Source organism: Artemia franciscana, chromosome 8, assembly GCF_032884065.1.
Source record: "Artemia franciscana chromosome 8, ASM3288406v1, whole genome shotgun sequence".
NCBI classification, from domain to species: Eukaryota; Metazoa; Arthropoda; class Branchiopoda; order Anostraca; family Artemiidae; genus Artemia; species Artemia franciscana.
The window spans coordinates 3,319,015-3,336,243 of record NC_088870.1 but is presented as its reverse complement, the minus strand read 5'-3'; the positions used below and the strand labels follow the sequence as shown (position 1 = coordinate 3,336,243).

Genomic DNA, 17,229 nt, shown 5'->3' with positions numbered 1-17,229 from the left:
CTACCCTCCTATTATAAACACATCCCTATTTATATTATGCCATATTATTTTCTCAGTAAATAATTCGTAAAAATATCCTTCCAAGTGTGGAGTAAATATAGGAACCTTGCTTTAGACCTTCATTCTATTGAAGGTCTAAAAGAGAAAATTTCCCGTAATATTTAATTTATGAGAACTTAATTTCTCTGGTCTAAGTTAATGTTAATGTACCAAATAGGCGTTTACGCAAAATCGAATTTTCCAGTTGAATTGAAGTTGATTTTGTTGAAGAAGGTGATAATGGCAAAATTGTTTCAAATTTTGACCGAAGCTAACTCTAATAACACTGTACTTTTTAAGTCATGTACAAAAAATATGTATGTATAATGCCGACACTGATAGCATAATGTACATGTAAACAAAACGGGCCTAGGCATTCCCCCCAGAGAATTCCCTCTCGAAAAAATTCCCTTCGAAAATAAACACTGGAACCCCCTCCCCCCATTTTCCTCAAACGTATTTGATCAAAATTTTGAGATAGACATTTTGTTTAAAATACTCCAAAGGTCGAATAACCATGCCTCTAGGTTTGACAACCCGCCTTCCAACCCATGGGGCAAGGGCTGTAAGCTATACAGGCTGCCCATTGTTAAGATATAAGATTTTATGGGAAGGGTGGTCGTATAAATTTTGGAGTACCTCAAAGGGTGCATTTTGATACCAAAACAACCTAATTCTCATTGAGCCTTCAGGTAGATACAGAATTACTTCTAAGAAAGGGGTGGGGGGAGGTAGAAATTAATATTTAGTTCCTCTTGAGTTTTTGAAAAATTTCTAGTCTGCGCTGTTATTATGAAAGTAAAGACTCAATTTTGCGAGTGGGGGAATTTTTCGGGGGGAAATGCCGGTTCCCGAATAAAACTTGTGAATTCAGATATACCCGAAAAAGCCTAATTAAACTATCACTTGTGGAACGTTTCGAGACATTCTAGTGTGAGATAGCATATGGAAAGCAAAGTGGTAATAATAGGCTGCATAATTAAGCTGGTACTGAAATGTTAATAATGCAAAATTGGTGCAGTATAGCAAATTTCTCCAAAACGTAATAATTTCCAGAAAACAAATTATGGCTTTTTTTCATATTTATACATCCTACATACTTACCCGTCGCGCGTTTCTGCAATGTCTAAAGAAAGGAAGTTCAAGGGTAACTTTCCTCCAGGAAAAATTCCCTTCTGAAATTTCCCCCCTACGGAAACCCCCTTGATGTGCAATTAAAATTGCTAACTCTTTGTGCTTATTCCTTGCATGGTTTTGTTGAGGCTGTTGTGACAAGGAGAGTTTGCCTTTTTACCCCAGACCTAATATTTTTTACACATATCGGTACCTTATGTACTAAGAAATTCTTTTTTTGGGTGTGATTTAATTAAATAAGAAGAAAGTGAAAGCTTTACCGGATTAATTGTTTCTTAGGCTACATTTACAGGATTTAGCAAATGAAAATATAAGGAAAATGGGTATAATATTTTAAAACAAAGCAATTGACAAAAAAGTGGCAACAAACTTTAAATAATAAAGAAATCCGAAAATTTCGACTTCACGTCCGGAAGCCTTTATTGACGAAAAAAATGAATGAAACTAAATTAAACGCAACATTTGAAGAAAAACAAACACAATAAATAAAAAAGTGGGTTTTATTTTTCTTCATATGTTAGGTTTAATTTAGCTGAATTCATTGTTTCCGTTGATAAGGACTTCCGGACTTGAAATCAAAGTTCGGATTTCTTTATTATTTAAAGTTTGTTCCTTTTTGTTTTGTCCACTGCTTTTTTTTATACCCGTTTTCCCAATACCTTCATTTGTTTAATTCTACTGGGCTAAATTTTTCCTAAACTGGGTATTTGCTCTTGGGATAGCCATAGTGTATGTCTCTAGCTTGTTTTTTTTTTGAACTTCTAGCTGCGTATCCGCAAGTATATTGTTGATTGGCTTTGTAATGCTTGTGAGCTGTTGAAGTTGGATCAGTGCACCGTGCATCTTGCTTTGTACATTTTGGATGTGTTCATGGACGGACATAACATTGAATGTCCTCAACAATCGCTTGTCACTCTTGGCTGTATTTGGGTTGCAGGTAACAATTACTAATATTATTAAAATCAAACTTTTAGGGAGGGATTAAAACAAAAAAAAATATTGTAGTAATATTTTGGGAGTCTTAAGAATGATAACCCTGCCCTCTTGAATAAATTGAAACCTCCTCTTGAAACGGAGAAGCTGGGGGGCTTACGGTTAAATAAATTCCCAAGTAACATCTGAAATGCCGATGCCAAGGGAGGCGAAAAAAAACCCATTCATGCTGAAAGAAGAAGAAGATTTCAAATGAAGTATTTGCTAACTATCTTCTTAAGATCTCAAAAGTTGGTTTTAATATCGCTGTTTTGGTGAAAAAATTTCTCTTAAGTAATTATCTCTGCTTTAAGAAAAAAAAATCTTTGTTGTGATTTTACCCTTCAGATTTAGTTATGTCTCGCCTATTTAATATTGCAGCTAAACAGGCCGAAATTGATCCTTTTTTTTAGCACAAAATAGAAGAAATTGTTTTTTAGTACCCATTTTCGAAAAAAGTTTTATATTTGAAAACAAAAACTCTTTTGCTGTGGTAGGATCTCTTTTATCATTTAAATAGAGCACTTGAAATTTAAATGTATTTTCGAACTATTCCTTTACCGAGCATTCTACGGGTACTAAATCGAAATGGTGAAAACACGCACGCATCTGTGACAGACCTTTAACCATCTTGCGAAAAAAAACTTCTTTAGGGAGGGGGGATGAAAACGTCTAAGATTGAGTTTTTGGACATGTTTAGCTCGATGATGTAAATTTCTTCAAAATCGCTTCAAAATCTTTTTGTTGGTAAGTAAAGCTGGTCCTTTTTTACCCTTCATGTATTTTGGTTTTCGGGGTTTAAAGGCCTTTGTTCCACATAAAAAAAAACAAAGCATATAAAAAAACATGAAAAAACGTATAAAAAACGTAAAAACACATAAAAAATAAATAAAAAAACATATGAAAAAACACTTGATAATAGAAGAAAAAAAAATACGGTACAAGTCAGTGTCAGCTATGACGTCTCTTTTGCCCATGCAAAATTTTGATTTACCCCCCCCCCCCCCCCGCACATCCCACAAAATTTTTGGGTCTGACTTCAAAAAAAATTCTATTTATTAACAAAATTATTTAAACTAGTGTATGACTAGTCAAAATTAAGTAATGCTTAGACATAGGGAAATATTTTGCCGAACAGATTATAAAGGAATGATTTACGGTGACAGATAATTGTTTTTCACTGGGGAAAATGAACTTTTTAAGTTTGAAAGCTAAATTATAGCTCACATTAAAAAGGGATACATCTTCCGACACCTACTGTTTGTGGACCAAACTTGAAACTGCTCTACTACTCTTCTGTGTCGATAATAACGAAGAGCTGCCTAATAACCTGGGTTGTTCGTCATTAAAAAAAACCTGAAAAATTGATAAAAGTTTAATAAAATCGCTAAAGAAAAATCAAACGACTCTTGTTTTGTGGATTGCAGTTACAATTTTCAAACACTTTTACTAGAAAACTAAAATCCAAAATGTCAGGAAGAGTATCCTATCGTGTCTACCCCATGTAAAACTCTCCCCCATAGTTTTCGGTCATCTATTTAAATATGTACCACAGAGCATAGAAAAGGTGTTGCAGTATGCAAGTAGATATAGAGCCACCACGTGTCAAAAAGGGTGGCAATCAGTTGTTGTAATTGAGAAGCAGATACCTTAGGGAAGCTTTGCAGACGGCACAAGAGAATTAGGGCTTGGGGCTCGTGGAAACGCGTGCTGTGTCTAGTCTAGTATAAATTACTTCGTTTATGTCTATCTGTGATGATAGTTGGTAGGAAAATTACCTGTCCCACTATACGTATGCAGCCCCCCTCTAGGTGCTTCCCTTATTTATATGAAATGCCTTCACTATGCGCACTGATCCAAAGATAAGTAGCAGTTATAGTTCAATTCAGTCTTCTAGACACGACATACTAATGTCATCTAACTTGTTCCTATTATAAGCCCGTCATTTGAGAATTTTATTGACTTAACTATATCTTCTTCTAAATCAGAACTCAGGATGGGTCCAAGTGTTCATTTCGACATAAGAAGCAGGTTTTAACTGTTTTTGAGACTATATTGACTCTCCACTTACTTCCAACACAACCAGGGTATATCTAACGTATACCCTTCTTCCTCGTGTTTTTAATTTTTTATTTTGCACCACCACTAAAGGGAATGAAAACAATACAAAGACATAATTCAGTGGGATGGGATTGTTCTAGTTCCCTGCCTACAGTTTACCTCCACGGGTAAATTTACTCAGTATCCCTGTTTTTGTTTCCTTCTCTAAAAGAAGAATAAACAATTCTCTGGGAACCGTAATCTTAGTTCTTATTTTTTACCCAAGGATGCTGTCTCTTTTATTGTTCTCAAGTAACTGAAAAGAATAATGCTGTGGGGGTTCCTCTTTCCTAAAATACTATCTATGCAGCGTATTTTCAGATAATCCTAAGTTCTTAATTGGATACAAAAGCACAAAAAAGTAAAAACTTCAAAAAAACCTTTACCAATTCTTGTAGTATGGTAACTAATACTCCAATATCCTCTTAGTGTATTTGAAGAGCTGATCAATTATAGGCTTGCTAAGGGAATATACGTTTGTAAATGTTGCCTCGGTATTGACGGTTGTCCGGGAAGATTGTAATCTGTCGGAGTTCGCCTTTTTCTCACTCTGTACTAATTTCGTAATATATTTGTCTATTACCTGATTTCCATAGCTGAAAGAATTGGTTATCACGATAGTACCATGAGCAATCCTGGTTCTTTATTGAGGGTTGTGGTTGCACAGTTCAAAAAGAAATGTAGAATATTTTAGTCTGGACTGGTCAATGAAAAGAGGGCTATTGTGATGCTGCTTGATTGAACCTCAAGGTTCAACCTAGAACAATGTCGTACCCAGAATGGGCTTTGAGTGGTCCAATCCAACCTACATGTATAGCTCGTTGGAGGGAGGTTTGTAGGTTTGCTTATAGAAAATAGACATTGGTGCCAAATCAAATTTCTTACTTAGACTTTGTGAAGGTACCTGATTGGTTGTACAACTCACCCTTTCGTGCCTTATTTTGGATCCTCTGGAGTTGTGCCAATAGCATTCTAGTAGCCCCTGCAGACAGCAGATATCCTTATTCAGTGGCAGGCCTAATAAATGTCTTATAGAGAGAGATAATAGAGCTTGATATTAGCAGGTTCTTAGAACAAAGAGTCACTACCAGTTTTCTTGCACTGGGGGATTAAACCTGATTAGAATGTGCACCGGGGGGGGGACGAAGACGAAGTTTGTTTACTTTTTTGTTGCTTTGCACTTCAACACCCTTGAGTATCTGGAGTGTTGACGCGTGGCCTTTGATCCAGTGATTAATTGCTCCTTCGTCTTTTATGTATTTAAGTTGACCATCCAGACAGGAGACCACTTTTATATGTCCAGGAAGTGCGATTTTAGGATAGGGAGGCTTAGGAAGGACGCTTAACAGCCAATATGGGTGGGGTTACTATCTGGCTTGGGAATAAGGATGACATGAGCTGACTTCCACATCCTTTGAAAGACTTCGGAGCAAAAGCAGAGCTGGAAGAGTGGTCACAAAGGGCCGCCTACTACACGGCTAAAGGACAATATTTAAAGTGTTGTCTGGACCGGATGATTCGGTCACGTTACGGTGCTGTAGAGCCCACTGGGTATTTGGACCAGAGTAGTTGACGCGGCTGAGGACGGTATTTGTGCGATGAGGGAAGTCAGGGACCTCCTTCATCGCATATAATCACATATTAGTTATTTCTTTACTTTTAACTTTATCTTGTTATTTGCCATGAAATGGCATAAATTAAAAATTTCACCAATTTATCTTAATCAGCTTCTTTGCGAGATTATATCTCACACAATTTCGTTTCTTATCGACACCTTGTATTGAAAGGAACAGTAGGATCTTCCCCAACAATTTCTTTTCGGGAACATTTCTTTGCCTGGAATTCAGGGATCTCTTTGCCAGTGAACCCTGAACTGCTCCCGTCTGAGTGGGGCCAGTTCTCCTTATCACTGGAAGAATAAATAAGCATTTTTTCGATCTATCCTAGCTTTCTTTTGAAGTAAATTCTTGACTATTTGTTTTACTGTTTCAACTATTTAACTATTTTGTTAAATATTTTTTTAACTATTTTACTCGTTATTGATCCATAGCAGCCAAGAATTTTCTTCAATTGCTTCCTTTGCTAGGTGTGAGAGGATGCTTACAGTTGGTAATCCACCTAAATCATAAAAAACTTGTATTTTTGGCTTTGCTTGTTCAAGGCATTATGTGACATTTCTTTCAAACTAAGATTTATGGCACACCCATTTACACTCTATGCGCTGCATCAGTATGTATTGTATCATCTTTTTATTATTTGCAAGAAAAGGTGAAAACAAGACCTTTTGATATAAGAATGTCTTTCGCTCTAAGTTAGAAGCCCCCCCTCCAAGAATATGCAAATAACAGGTCGTTAATAACAGTTGACTCAAACCTTATTTTTCGTTGCCCTGTTAGATTTACGTTATGCTAATGCTTTACGCTTATGCTCCGTTCTAATTTTACGTTACACACTACGCTTAACGTAACGCTTTACACTTACTGTAGCTGATTTCAGAATTTGAGATATATTTTCAGTACATATGATTTGGTAAATTTATAATAAACCATATAACTGTCTTTCGTATAAAGTGAATATACCACTCGATGCCTTTTTTTATGCTCTTTACAAATTTAATAATTGCTTCTGCCTTAAGTACTTTTACCTAACCCAACCTAACCTAAACTAACCTTATTATAAATAATTTTAGCACTGAGAAAATGTAGTATTATTTTGTCGAAAACGGCGCGGAGAAAACGTAGTATTATTTTGTCGGAAACGACGGATAACTCGTACTTTAATTGAAAATGCGTCATTTTGAGAGCTTAAAAAGTGCTTAAATTTGAATTTGTGGTAGAAGCGATTATTATATTCGTAAAGAACATTAAATAAGGCATCAAGTGGTATGTTCGCTTTATTGGTAAGTCCGTTATATGAACTGTCATAGTTTTTGAAAATTTGTCATTTTTAAGAGCTAAAAAAGTGCTTAAATCTGAATTTAAGGTGAAAGAATTTGAAAATTTGATTATTATATTCGTAAAGAGCATAAAAAAAGGCACCGAGTGGTATATTCACTTTGTGCAAAAGCCAGTTATATGGTTTGCTATAAATTTGCCTATGATTTTATCCGGTTTAGGGTTAGGGTTAAACAAAAAGCACGTTGCCTTCGATTTGGATAGGGGAAGGTCATAAAGAGGATTTAAAGGAAATTGTCACTTCATGGAAGGGAATAAAGAAAAAAGCTTTGAACAGTTACAGAGGGAGATACTGTTATTTTATTTGTTTCTATTTACTCTAATTCTATCCCCCTTTATATGGATCATTTTGATGGGCTTCGTCTTAAGGAGCACAGGAAAGGCAATTGGAGACCACGGAATCAAATGGGGAGGAAAAACCCTCCTGGACTTAGATTATGCGGATGATTTAAGCATATTAGATGAAATTGTGAGCAAAATGAATGAATTATTAGAGGTTTTGCGAGTTCAGGGTGCTAAAGTAGGCTTGAAAATTAATGTTAAGAAGACTAAGTCACTAATGCTAGGAATAAGTGAAGATGAACAGGTGGCATTAGGCAACGAAAAAGATTGATCAGGTTGGGAGCTTCAGTTAGCTTGGTAGTATTATTAGGAAAGATGGTGGGAGCAGTGAAGATGTTAAAAGTAGCTAAGGCTCAGGGTGTTTTTTCACAGTTAAAAAAAGTTTGGAAGAATAGAAAGATAAGTCTGCAAACCAAGATTAGAATATTGGAAGCTACAGTGATGACAGTGGTCAAATATGGCTCTGAAGCATGGGCGCACCGAAAAGCAGATGAAAATTTACTAGATGTTTTCCAGAGAAATTGCCTACGGATTGTTCTGGGTACCCGCCTGACTGACCGTATTTCAAACAGTAGGTTGTATGAAAAATGTGGTTCAATCCCGCTTTCTAGGGCTATAATGAAAGAAAGGTTGAGATGGCTAGGCCACGTTTTGCGTATGAAGGATGACAGATTACCGAAGATTGTCCTTTTTGGCCAACCCTTTGGGGCTACATGGAAAGCAGGTCGTCCTTGTCGGGGTTGGGAGGATGCCATAAATAAAGATTTAAAGGAAATGGGAACTTCCTGGGAGAGCGTAAAGAGGCAGGCTTTAAATAGATTAGGTTGGAGGAGGAGCGTGCGTGGCTGTGTTGGCCTCAGGCGGCTTGGTGCTGCAGTGAGTTATTGGTAGTAGTAGTAGTAGTAGTAATCTTCATTTATCGATATCAAACTGATTGAACAAATGATTAGACTTCAGTTGCCATCTGAGATAAAAAATCAACGTATCTACCGTCATGTGAATCATTCCTAAATTTGTCTCGTTTTAACCTCATGATATGTCACTATAGGCTACTGCTTATGACGCCAATGCTACTGGTGTTTCTGATTTGTTTTAATTCAAATGAATTATGACAAGATCAGCATCATTTGTGGATTAGCTTAGGTGAGTCCGTCTACTTTGTCAATATCAATATTAATTTAAGAAAAAGGAGGAACTTCTATTTCATGAGGGGCCTTTGCCCCCTGTAGGTTCCCCTGGGTAGGGAGACTAGTTTTTAATTAGAGCGCAGAAATGCCAGACTTTGAACACTGAAGTCCTTTTGAATTGCAAGGAGTCTTTTTTGAGATTTAAAGACCGTCCGCTTAGTAGTCTCTGCAATAGGTAGCAAAATGAATGGGAACATATCTTCCTATGCTTAGATAGTTTGTTCTAAAACTTGTATGTATAAATAAATTCCTAATTAAAGCCCCCCCCCCCCCCGATATGTGACAACGAAGTAACATTTTTTTCTGTAAAGTAGTTTTTTCAATGAAGTTGGCTGACGTTATTTCCCTCGACTCTTGAATAAATTTAAGTGTATTTAAACACTTTTTTTTCTTACTACATAGCAAAAGCTAGAGTTTTTATTTTTTTAAGACTGTTGGAAAATGTGGATTTTTCAATCAGAACCAACAGCCATTCTGACCATGTAAATGAGAGTAATATGAGTAAGTTACTGAGATGAGTAAGAAACTAAGATAAAGTTCTACTTTATCTTACTACTGCTACTACTAACAACTCTCGGCAGCACCAAGCCGCCCGAGGTCAATACAGCTACGCACGATCCTCCTCTATCCCAATCTATTGAAAGTCTCCCTCATTTCACCCTCCATTGAAGTTTTCATTTCCCTTAAATCTTTATGACATCCTCCCACCCGACCGCAGACGACCGAAAATCGGATTCTGTTCTGTACCCTATTCTCTTTGAGTTATATATGTTTATTCGTTGTTTTAGCTTTTACATACGCCAGAATGGCTATGTGAATATTCTTATAATTTACCTCTCATGAGATTTTTCGTTGGTATACATGTTCAAATTTGAATTTAGTGGATACTCTTAATAAAAAGAACCAATGGAATTTTTGGAATAATTCCTAACCAGTGAACCCTGAGTTACTCCTATCCTAGTGGGATCAGTTCTCCTTATCACTGGAAGAAAAATAACGCATCATATTTTTTCCACCTGGCTTGAAGTGCATTCTTGACTTTTTACGAATTTGAGTTTTAAACCTTTGCTTTTTATCCTTTTAATTTTTTTAGATTGTAGTCAAGAATTTGCTTCGTCAAAAACGTGTGCTAGCTGTAAAAAATAGCCCACAATTGAATAGCCCACAATAGAATTTAATATAAATTTATTATTGTAAATAAATTTATTATTATTATTATTATTATTAAAATTTATTATAAATAAGAATTTTATAAATTTAATAGCCCACAATAGCCACAATAGAATTGTGGGCTATTCAAATAGAATGTGGGCTATTCAGGGTTGCTAGACTTGCTAGATTGCCAGAAGTTGTTAGATTCTGAAAATACCTTTCTGGTGGGATATTTTTATTTAAAATGTATTATTTCAAAATTGAAAAAAAACGACAAATTTGTCCCGCTTTGTTTTTTAAATACGTTTATTCTTTTCAGTGGTGTCAATTTTCAACATGGGAGTAGCGAGCAGGCAAATTTTTTTTAGGTGGGAATCGGAGGGGGAAAGGCTATTTTTTTTGCTTGGAATTTCATATTTTCCAGATATAATAAAATTCATACCATGTATTTCTCGTCTGTGAAGGGGGTGGGGGATGGTCAGTCAGGCCCTTTGTGGGTGCACATGGCTAGGAAATAGTAGTCTCACATTAGAGGGCAGAAATTTCATGTTTTGAAATCATTTCAAGTAGATTTCCAAGGTTTAAAGGCCACGTCTAGGCAGTTGCCGCAGCAGGCAGTAAACAAACAGGAATTATGCCATTTGAGTATATTGAAACAGTCATACCAAATAATTGCACTATGTTTCCTATTTAAAGACTGAATATTTTCAATTTCTATTTATATAGCCCTAAACATACCTAACGGTAGCCCCCCCCCCCCCCGAAATTAAGAAAAAAGGTTGTATTATTTCTGAAAATTAGTTACGTTTTTTCACTAAAGTAGGCGATGATGTTTCTCCCTCGGGTTGATCTTGTCAAATTGACTATTGAAGAATTTTAAGGATATTTAAACGCGATTTTTTCCTTTTTCTGTTTAAGCGTTTTCCTTTAGGAAGAAAACTGTCATCTCCTTGACTGTCACTTTCAAGTCGCTGTTAGGTTTTTCAATTTGGATTTTTTCCACCAGCGATTCGTTTTTAGTCGTTTTTTCCTTGCCTTAATTTTTCTCCCGTTCAATTCCTTTCAATTTATAAAAGGTGTGAGGGAAGCCAATTTTAATTTGTCACAGTTCCATCTCTTCCTAGGCTAATAAATATCAATTTCCAAATTTAAGCTCTATTTCTCGCTTGAACTGTGCCAAAGCGGTTTTAAATCGGCAATTTCATCACTTTTCCTTTTATTAACTTTTCCATAGAAATATATTTCATTTAAATTTTAGCGTCGTAGATACCTTTTATGAGAAAGATTGGTTGGATATTTCCGGAAAATTTGCTAACCAGTGAACCCTGAATATTCCCGTTCTAGTGGGAATAGTTCGCCTTATCACTGGAAGAGAAATCATCACTGTCAAAAATGCATTCTAGCTTACCTTTAGAAAGTGACTCTCTGATTTAATTTTTTTTTTACTCACTGCCTTTTGGAAATGGATCTTTTTTAAAGTGTGCAAAATAGGTTTGAAAGTCAAAAAGATATTAGTTTTGGGTGTTCTATTTATGTCAGTGACAGTTACAGGAATTATTAATATTCTTGCTACAAACTAGTATTTATCTATTCACGTCTATATAGCTCAGTAAATCAAAGTATACTATTTTTTGCCAAGTTATCAAACTAGTGTACTTGCAATCTGTGAGAAGCAGGTGTAGATCATTCTCTTATGAAATTAAATAAAAAAACAAGTTTTTTTAAATGAAAGTAAGGAGCCACATTAAAACTTAAAACGAACAGAAATTACTCCGTATATGAAAGGGGCTTTTCCTCCTCGACACCCCGCTCCTTACGCTAAAGTTTTTTATTGTTTTAAAAAGTAGAGTTGCGAGAAAGAATCAAACTTTAGCGCAAGGAGCGGGGTGTCGAGGAGGAAAAGCCCCTTTCATATACGGAGTAATTTCTGTTCGTTTTAAGTTTTAATGTCGCTCCTTACTTTCATTTAAAAAAACTTGTTTTTTTATTTAATTTCTGAAAGTTTTTTAATTAATGCATGACTGATTTTGGCTCTCCGTACATAAATTATTAAAATGAAATTTGCATATTAATTCTTTTTTTGGCTAAATGGCTTTCTCTTAGTTTTGATCAGACGATTTTGAGAAATAAGGGGTGGGGAAGGAGGTCTTGTTGCCCTCCAATTTTTCGGTTACTTAAAAAGGCAACTAGATCTTTTATTTTTAACGAACGTTTTTATTAGTAAAAAAAAATACGTAACTTAAGAATTAACTTACGTAACAAACTTTTATATTCTTATATTTTTGATTATATACATGAGGGGGTTGGTCCCCTCGTTAATACCTCGCTCTTCACGCTAAATCTTGTTTTATCCCAATTCTTTAAGAATGGCCCCTGAATCAGAAAGGCCGTAGAATAAATAGTTGAAATTATTTAAAAAAATTTTAGCATAAAGAGTGAAGTGTTTATCTCCTCCTAAATACCTCGCTCTTTATGCTAAAGTATTTTAGAACCCCTCATATGCGTAATAATCTCTGTTCCTTTTTAAGTTTTAGTGCTTCTCCTTACTTTCAATTGAAAAAACTTTTTCATGTTTATATTTTCATTGTTTTTTTTATAGTAATGCTAGAAAGTCCTGCGCCCTTTTCATTGAATTTCTCTTCCCCCATGAAATATTCCTCCAAGGAAAGATCCTCCCATATAGCCCCCTCCCCTGAACCCCACACCCAAACCAAAAAAATCCCCTTGATAACGTCGGTACACTTCCCAGTAACCATTACTGCATGTAAACATTGGTCAAAGTTTGTAACTTGCAGCCCCTCCCCCAGGGACTGTGGGGGGTAAGTCATCCCCAAAGACATAGTTATTATGGTTTTCGACTATGCGGAACAAAATGGCTATCTCAAAATTTTGATCCGTTGACTTTGGGAAAAAAATGAGCGTGGGAGGGGGCCTAGGTGCCCTCCAATTTTTTTGGTCACTTAAAAAGGGCACTAGAACTTTTTATTTCCGTTAGAATGAGCCCTCTTGCAACACTCTAGGACCACTTGGTCGATACGATGACCCCTGGAAAAAAAAAAAAAAAAAAAAAAAAAAATAAACACGCACCCGTGATTTGTCTTCTGGCAAAAATACGAAATTCCACATTTTTGTAGATTGAACCTTTAAATTTTTTCTATAGGGTTCTCTGATACGCTGAATGCGATGGTGTAATTTTCGTTAAGATCCTATGACTTTTGGGGGGTGTTACCCCCTATTTTCCAAAATAAGGCAAATTTTCTCAGGCTCGTAACTTTTGATGACAATAACTAAACTTGATGAAACTTATATATTTGAAATCAGCATAAAAATCCGATTCTTTTGATATATCTTTTAGCATCAAAATTCCGTTTTTTAGAGTTTCGTTTACTATTGAGCCGGGTCGCTCCTTACTGCAGTTCGTTACCACGAACTGTTTGAAATCTTAGTAATATCATAATTCTAGCTCAGTGAAGTGATATACTTCAGACTAGTGAATCCAATAACTTAAGAGTCCTTCTGGTGCAAATTGCAGCTGCAGACTGGTTGCAGAATTGCTTGTTTCAGAGGGAAGATGTACCTTGAGCCCCTATGGGACTGAAATCAATTGGTAGTGTAGTAGTGAGGTAAACCCAAAGACACTACATATACCCAACTTATCAAAATTGTTTATCGGCATTATCTCAAGATCATCCTGGGTTATCAAGCTGAAACGTTCTGGGACTGTTGGGGAGGGGGAGGTAAAATAGACCTCAAATTTTGCTGCTGGGATGACGAAAATCAAAAGACGCTATATGTTCCAAGGTTTTCAAAGTGTCATTTCTGCAATGTCTTGTGAACGGCTGGAACTCTTGGAGTATTAAGGGGAGGAGGGCAAATTTTATACTTAGTTTTATACTTAGAGGGAGGGAATTTCGGAGCATTATTAGCTATACCTCTTTAATGATTCGAAATGACAAATTATAGAAAGATGAAGAAATAATCAACCAACGTCAACCTGTAATGATAGGCAACTTTGGTCTGAAAGTGAACTCAAATAAGTTAAGATGTTATTTCATCAAAATTTGCTAAATTTGATTTCTAAGTCAGCATAGCCATCTGTATGATTTAAAAACACTAACAACATTGCTTTAAAATAAGAGGTTCAATTAATTAAGAAAAATATTTTCCATATAATTAAAAATAAGTCAAAGTATTTGGATAGATAAACTTACAAAAATTGCATGACAGAATTGGATAAAGTAAACCTGTTGAGGATAACGCATTGGTTTAACAGTAATATTATGGTTCTTTTTTTTCTGTAGCAAAATTTGAAGAGAAAGAGACGCGAGTCCCCCGCGCAACAGATCTCAATAAATTAGTAATGGACAGATTTAGTATTGGCTCGTTTGTGGCTGTTGAAGCAATGATACTGCGCCATCTGCGATGGAACCTCTCTGTGCCAACTTCTGCAATCTTTAGTAACTTTTTTGCATTAGCTGCCCTTCCTCATGACCCTGGTGACCATTCAACGTATAGAAGACTGTCAGAAAGATTCAACTACTATCTTAGTTACTTTTTACAAGAATCTCTGAAGGGTAAGTTTAACTCGGTTCAGATTGATTTTTAATTAATCTTGGGCTCAAACGGCTGGGTTTGTTTTCAAGGTAAAATGATTCGTCGCAGGTGTAAGAAATACGGAATCATTCATATCAAAGTGATGCGTAGTAGCTCTTAATCTAGAACATTGCATTAGGCCCCTGCTTAGGATATTATTTTTTTGGAGGAGGATGCATTAGACAAGAATTAAGAACAAACAGGTAAATTGTATGAAAAATAAACGCTATTAAAAATATTGTAGAGATCTTGATATTCTCACAGCCCCCCTCACCAAGGATATACGCCTGCTAAAAATCAAATTTATCTGTTTGTTGCACTTAATCAAACTGCTTTCAGTAATTATGTATCTTCAACATTGCCCTTATATGTTTTATGTTATATGTTATATGTTATTATGTTATATGTTATATGTATTATTGCTGTTTCATATATATCGGGGACTTTTCTGACCTTTGCGATTTTTTGGATTATCTTTTTCTCAACGTAGCATTCGCCTCCCATCCTCTAGGAAAACCCTTCAATGGATGTGACCATTGTTGCTTACGATTCAAAGGGTCTTAAAATATACCTATAATGGAATATAATTTCCCCATCACCGCTGCTAAAACTGGGAAAACCTCGTTTCAGTGATGACTTTACGAATCATAATGAACTTATTGCAAATAATTAAAGGCTCTCTCTCCAATTTGCTGGAACAACAGCCATTGATATGTTTCCCCCAAATACTAGGTCTTTCTTCCCCTTTCTATGACATAAACACATTTCGAAACTCTCCTGGCGAAAGATTTTGCGGCAAAAAAAAATTGAATATAAAAACACTTTCATCCTTAGATTCACTAAAAGTAAAAAAAAAATCAGAAAAAAAAATTAAGACTCAATTGAAAGCATTAGATATTCATGACATTAGAAAGTCAACCTTGAATATTCATGAAGCATGCCATGAACCCTCCATGCTCTCATTTTGAGTCCAAGAAAATTTTATTTTTCCGGGCGGCAGGAAAAATAAGATTTTCTAGAATTTTCTACAATTTAAAATAAAATTTTCTAAAATAAAATTTTCTGCATGAAATTGATATTTTTTCTAACGTATAGACCCTGAATGGGTCTATACTTGGACATATACTTGTAGGAATGCTAATAAAAAATGAGGTTTTTGACGAGAAAATCGTGACTGTATTTTCCTTTGCGTTCGAGCGCTGCGCGTGTTCGAGGTTTGTCTGGTTCAAGTTTATCTCGCCTGCTAAAGAATGTCTGAACAGTCTGAAAATAAGATGTTTAACCTGCTTCATTTTTGCGACGATTACAGGGTTTCTTTTTTAATGGGAGATGAATGATGGGCATTTATTCTGGAAGAGAAGTGTTCAGTCCCCTAATAATGAAAGACAATTCCAATAAATTTGAATGACCAACAAAATGATACTTAAAGAGATCCTTTTTAAAGAACTGGAAAGGTTAAGAATTTGAAAAATAGTATTAATTTTTTAATTAAGGCATTGAATATCTAAATGACAATCGAGGAACTGTGTCAAGATTGAGCAAAGAATTCTCTAGGGATACTCAATACCTTACTGTTTACGCTTAAGTGTGGCTTTTTGTGACCCGCTTAAGTGTGACCCGCTTAAGTGTGACCCGATTGCAGCGATAACTAGCAACCTAGTAAGAGATATTATTTAAGAAGGAGTCCTGAAACACAAACTTTAATGTAAAGAGCAAGGTAGCGAGAAGGGGGCAACCTCTTCGTACACGTAATAATTTCTGTACTTTTTAAATTTTAATGTTGCTCCTTACTTTCAGTTGAAAAACGTGTTTTTTTGTTTAATTTCTTCTTTTTTTTCAAATGAATTCAGGAAATCCAGCTCCACCTCCAAGAAAATTTCCCTTCCCCTGCGAAGAATTCTCCCACATAACCACCCCCCGCTCCCACCAGAAGCTCCCCTAAATATATCTGTATACTTCCCAATAGCCAATACTATATGTAAACAATGGGCGAAGTTCATACCTTGGAGCCCTTTCCCCTGGAGCTATGGGGGATCAAAACATCCCCAAAGACATAGTTATTAGATATTTAGACTATGCTGAACAAAATGGCTAAAAATTTTGATAGAATTCATCTGCCCTCCAGTATTTTTGGTCACTTAAAAAAGGCGCTAGAAAATTAAATCTCGGCATTAGGCAACTAAATGAGTCATCCAGAAGCCGAATTCATCTCGAGTTTTCTTAGAAATAATGAATTTTTTTTTACTCTTTTTAAATTAAATGGAGTATTTTATACTTTTTCATTCAATTTTATCGTATTATTCCATGTTTTTTCAGTTACAGCTGACTTCATCCTATAACATTCCTTCTAAGAAACCTGGAGATAAACTTGGCTTCTGAATGACTCATTTAGTAGCGCCTGGATTTGACTTGATTTATTTTAGTTTAGCTTTATTGCATAAATTCATGGTTGTCTTTTACAAGTGACTGATTCCATAAAATTCTTCGCAGGAATCTTGGAGACAAATCGTGCTAACATACAAAAAGCTATTATTCAGAGGGTGCCATAGGTGCTATTCATTTTTATTTTGACTCCAAGAACAACGCACTTGACAGAAAAATAAAGAACCACAGTTGCCAAATAAGAAATGTATCAAAAAGCCACAAACCCAAATTTCAAATCGATTAAGTCAAATTTTGATAAAATTCGACTTTAGCTCGAGTCACCCTTTGTTTATTCTGGCAAAAGACAGATTTCCATTAGTGATCATTGACCT

General features: G+C 35.6%; 1 protein-coding gene across 2 annotated transcripts in view; it reads left to right on the top strand.

The window, feature by feature from the left end:
- LOC136029883 (cyclin-J-like) overlaps positions 1-17,229 on the top strand; it is an 83,872-nt gene that overhangs the window by 13,898 nt on the left and 52,745 nt on the right. For both annotated transcript variants that reach the window (XM_065708363.1, XM_065708362.1), the window contains exons 3-4: positions 1,939-2,110; positions 14,182-14,454. In XM_065708363.1, the coding sequence (XP_065564435.1) occupies positions 1,939-2,110; positions 14,182-14,454 (445 nt within the window). The remainder of the gene's footprint in view (positions 1-1,938; positions 2,111-14,181; positions 14,455-17,229) is intronic.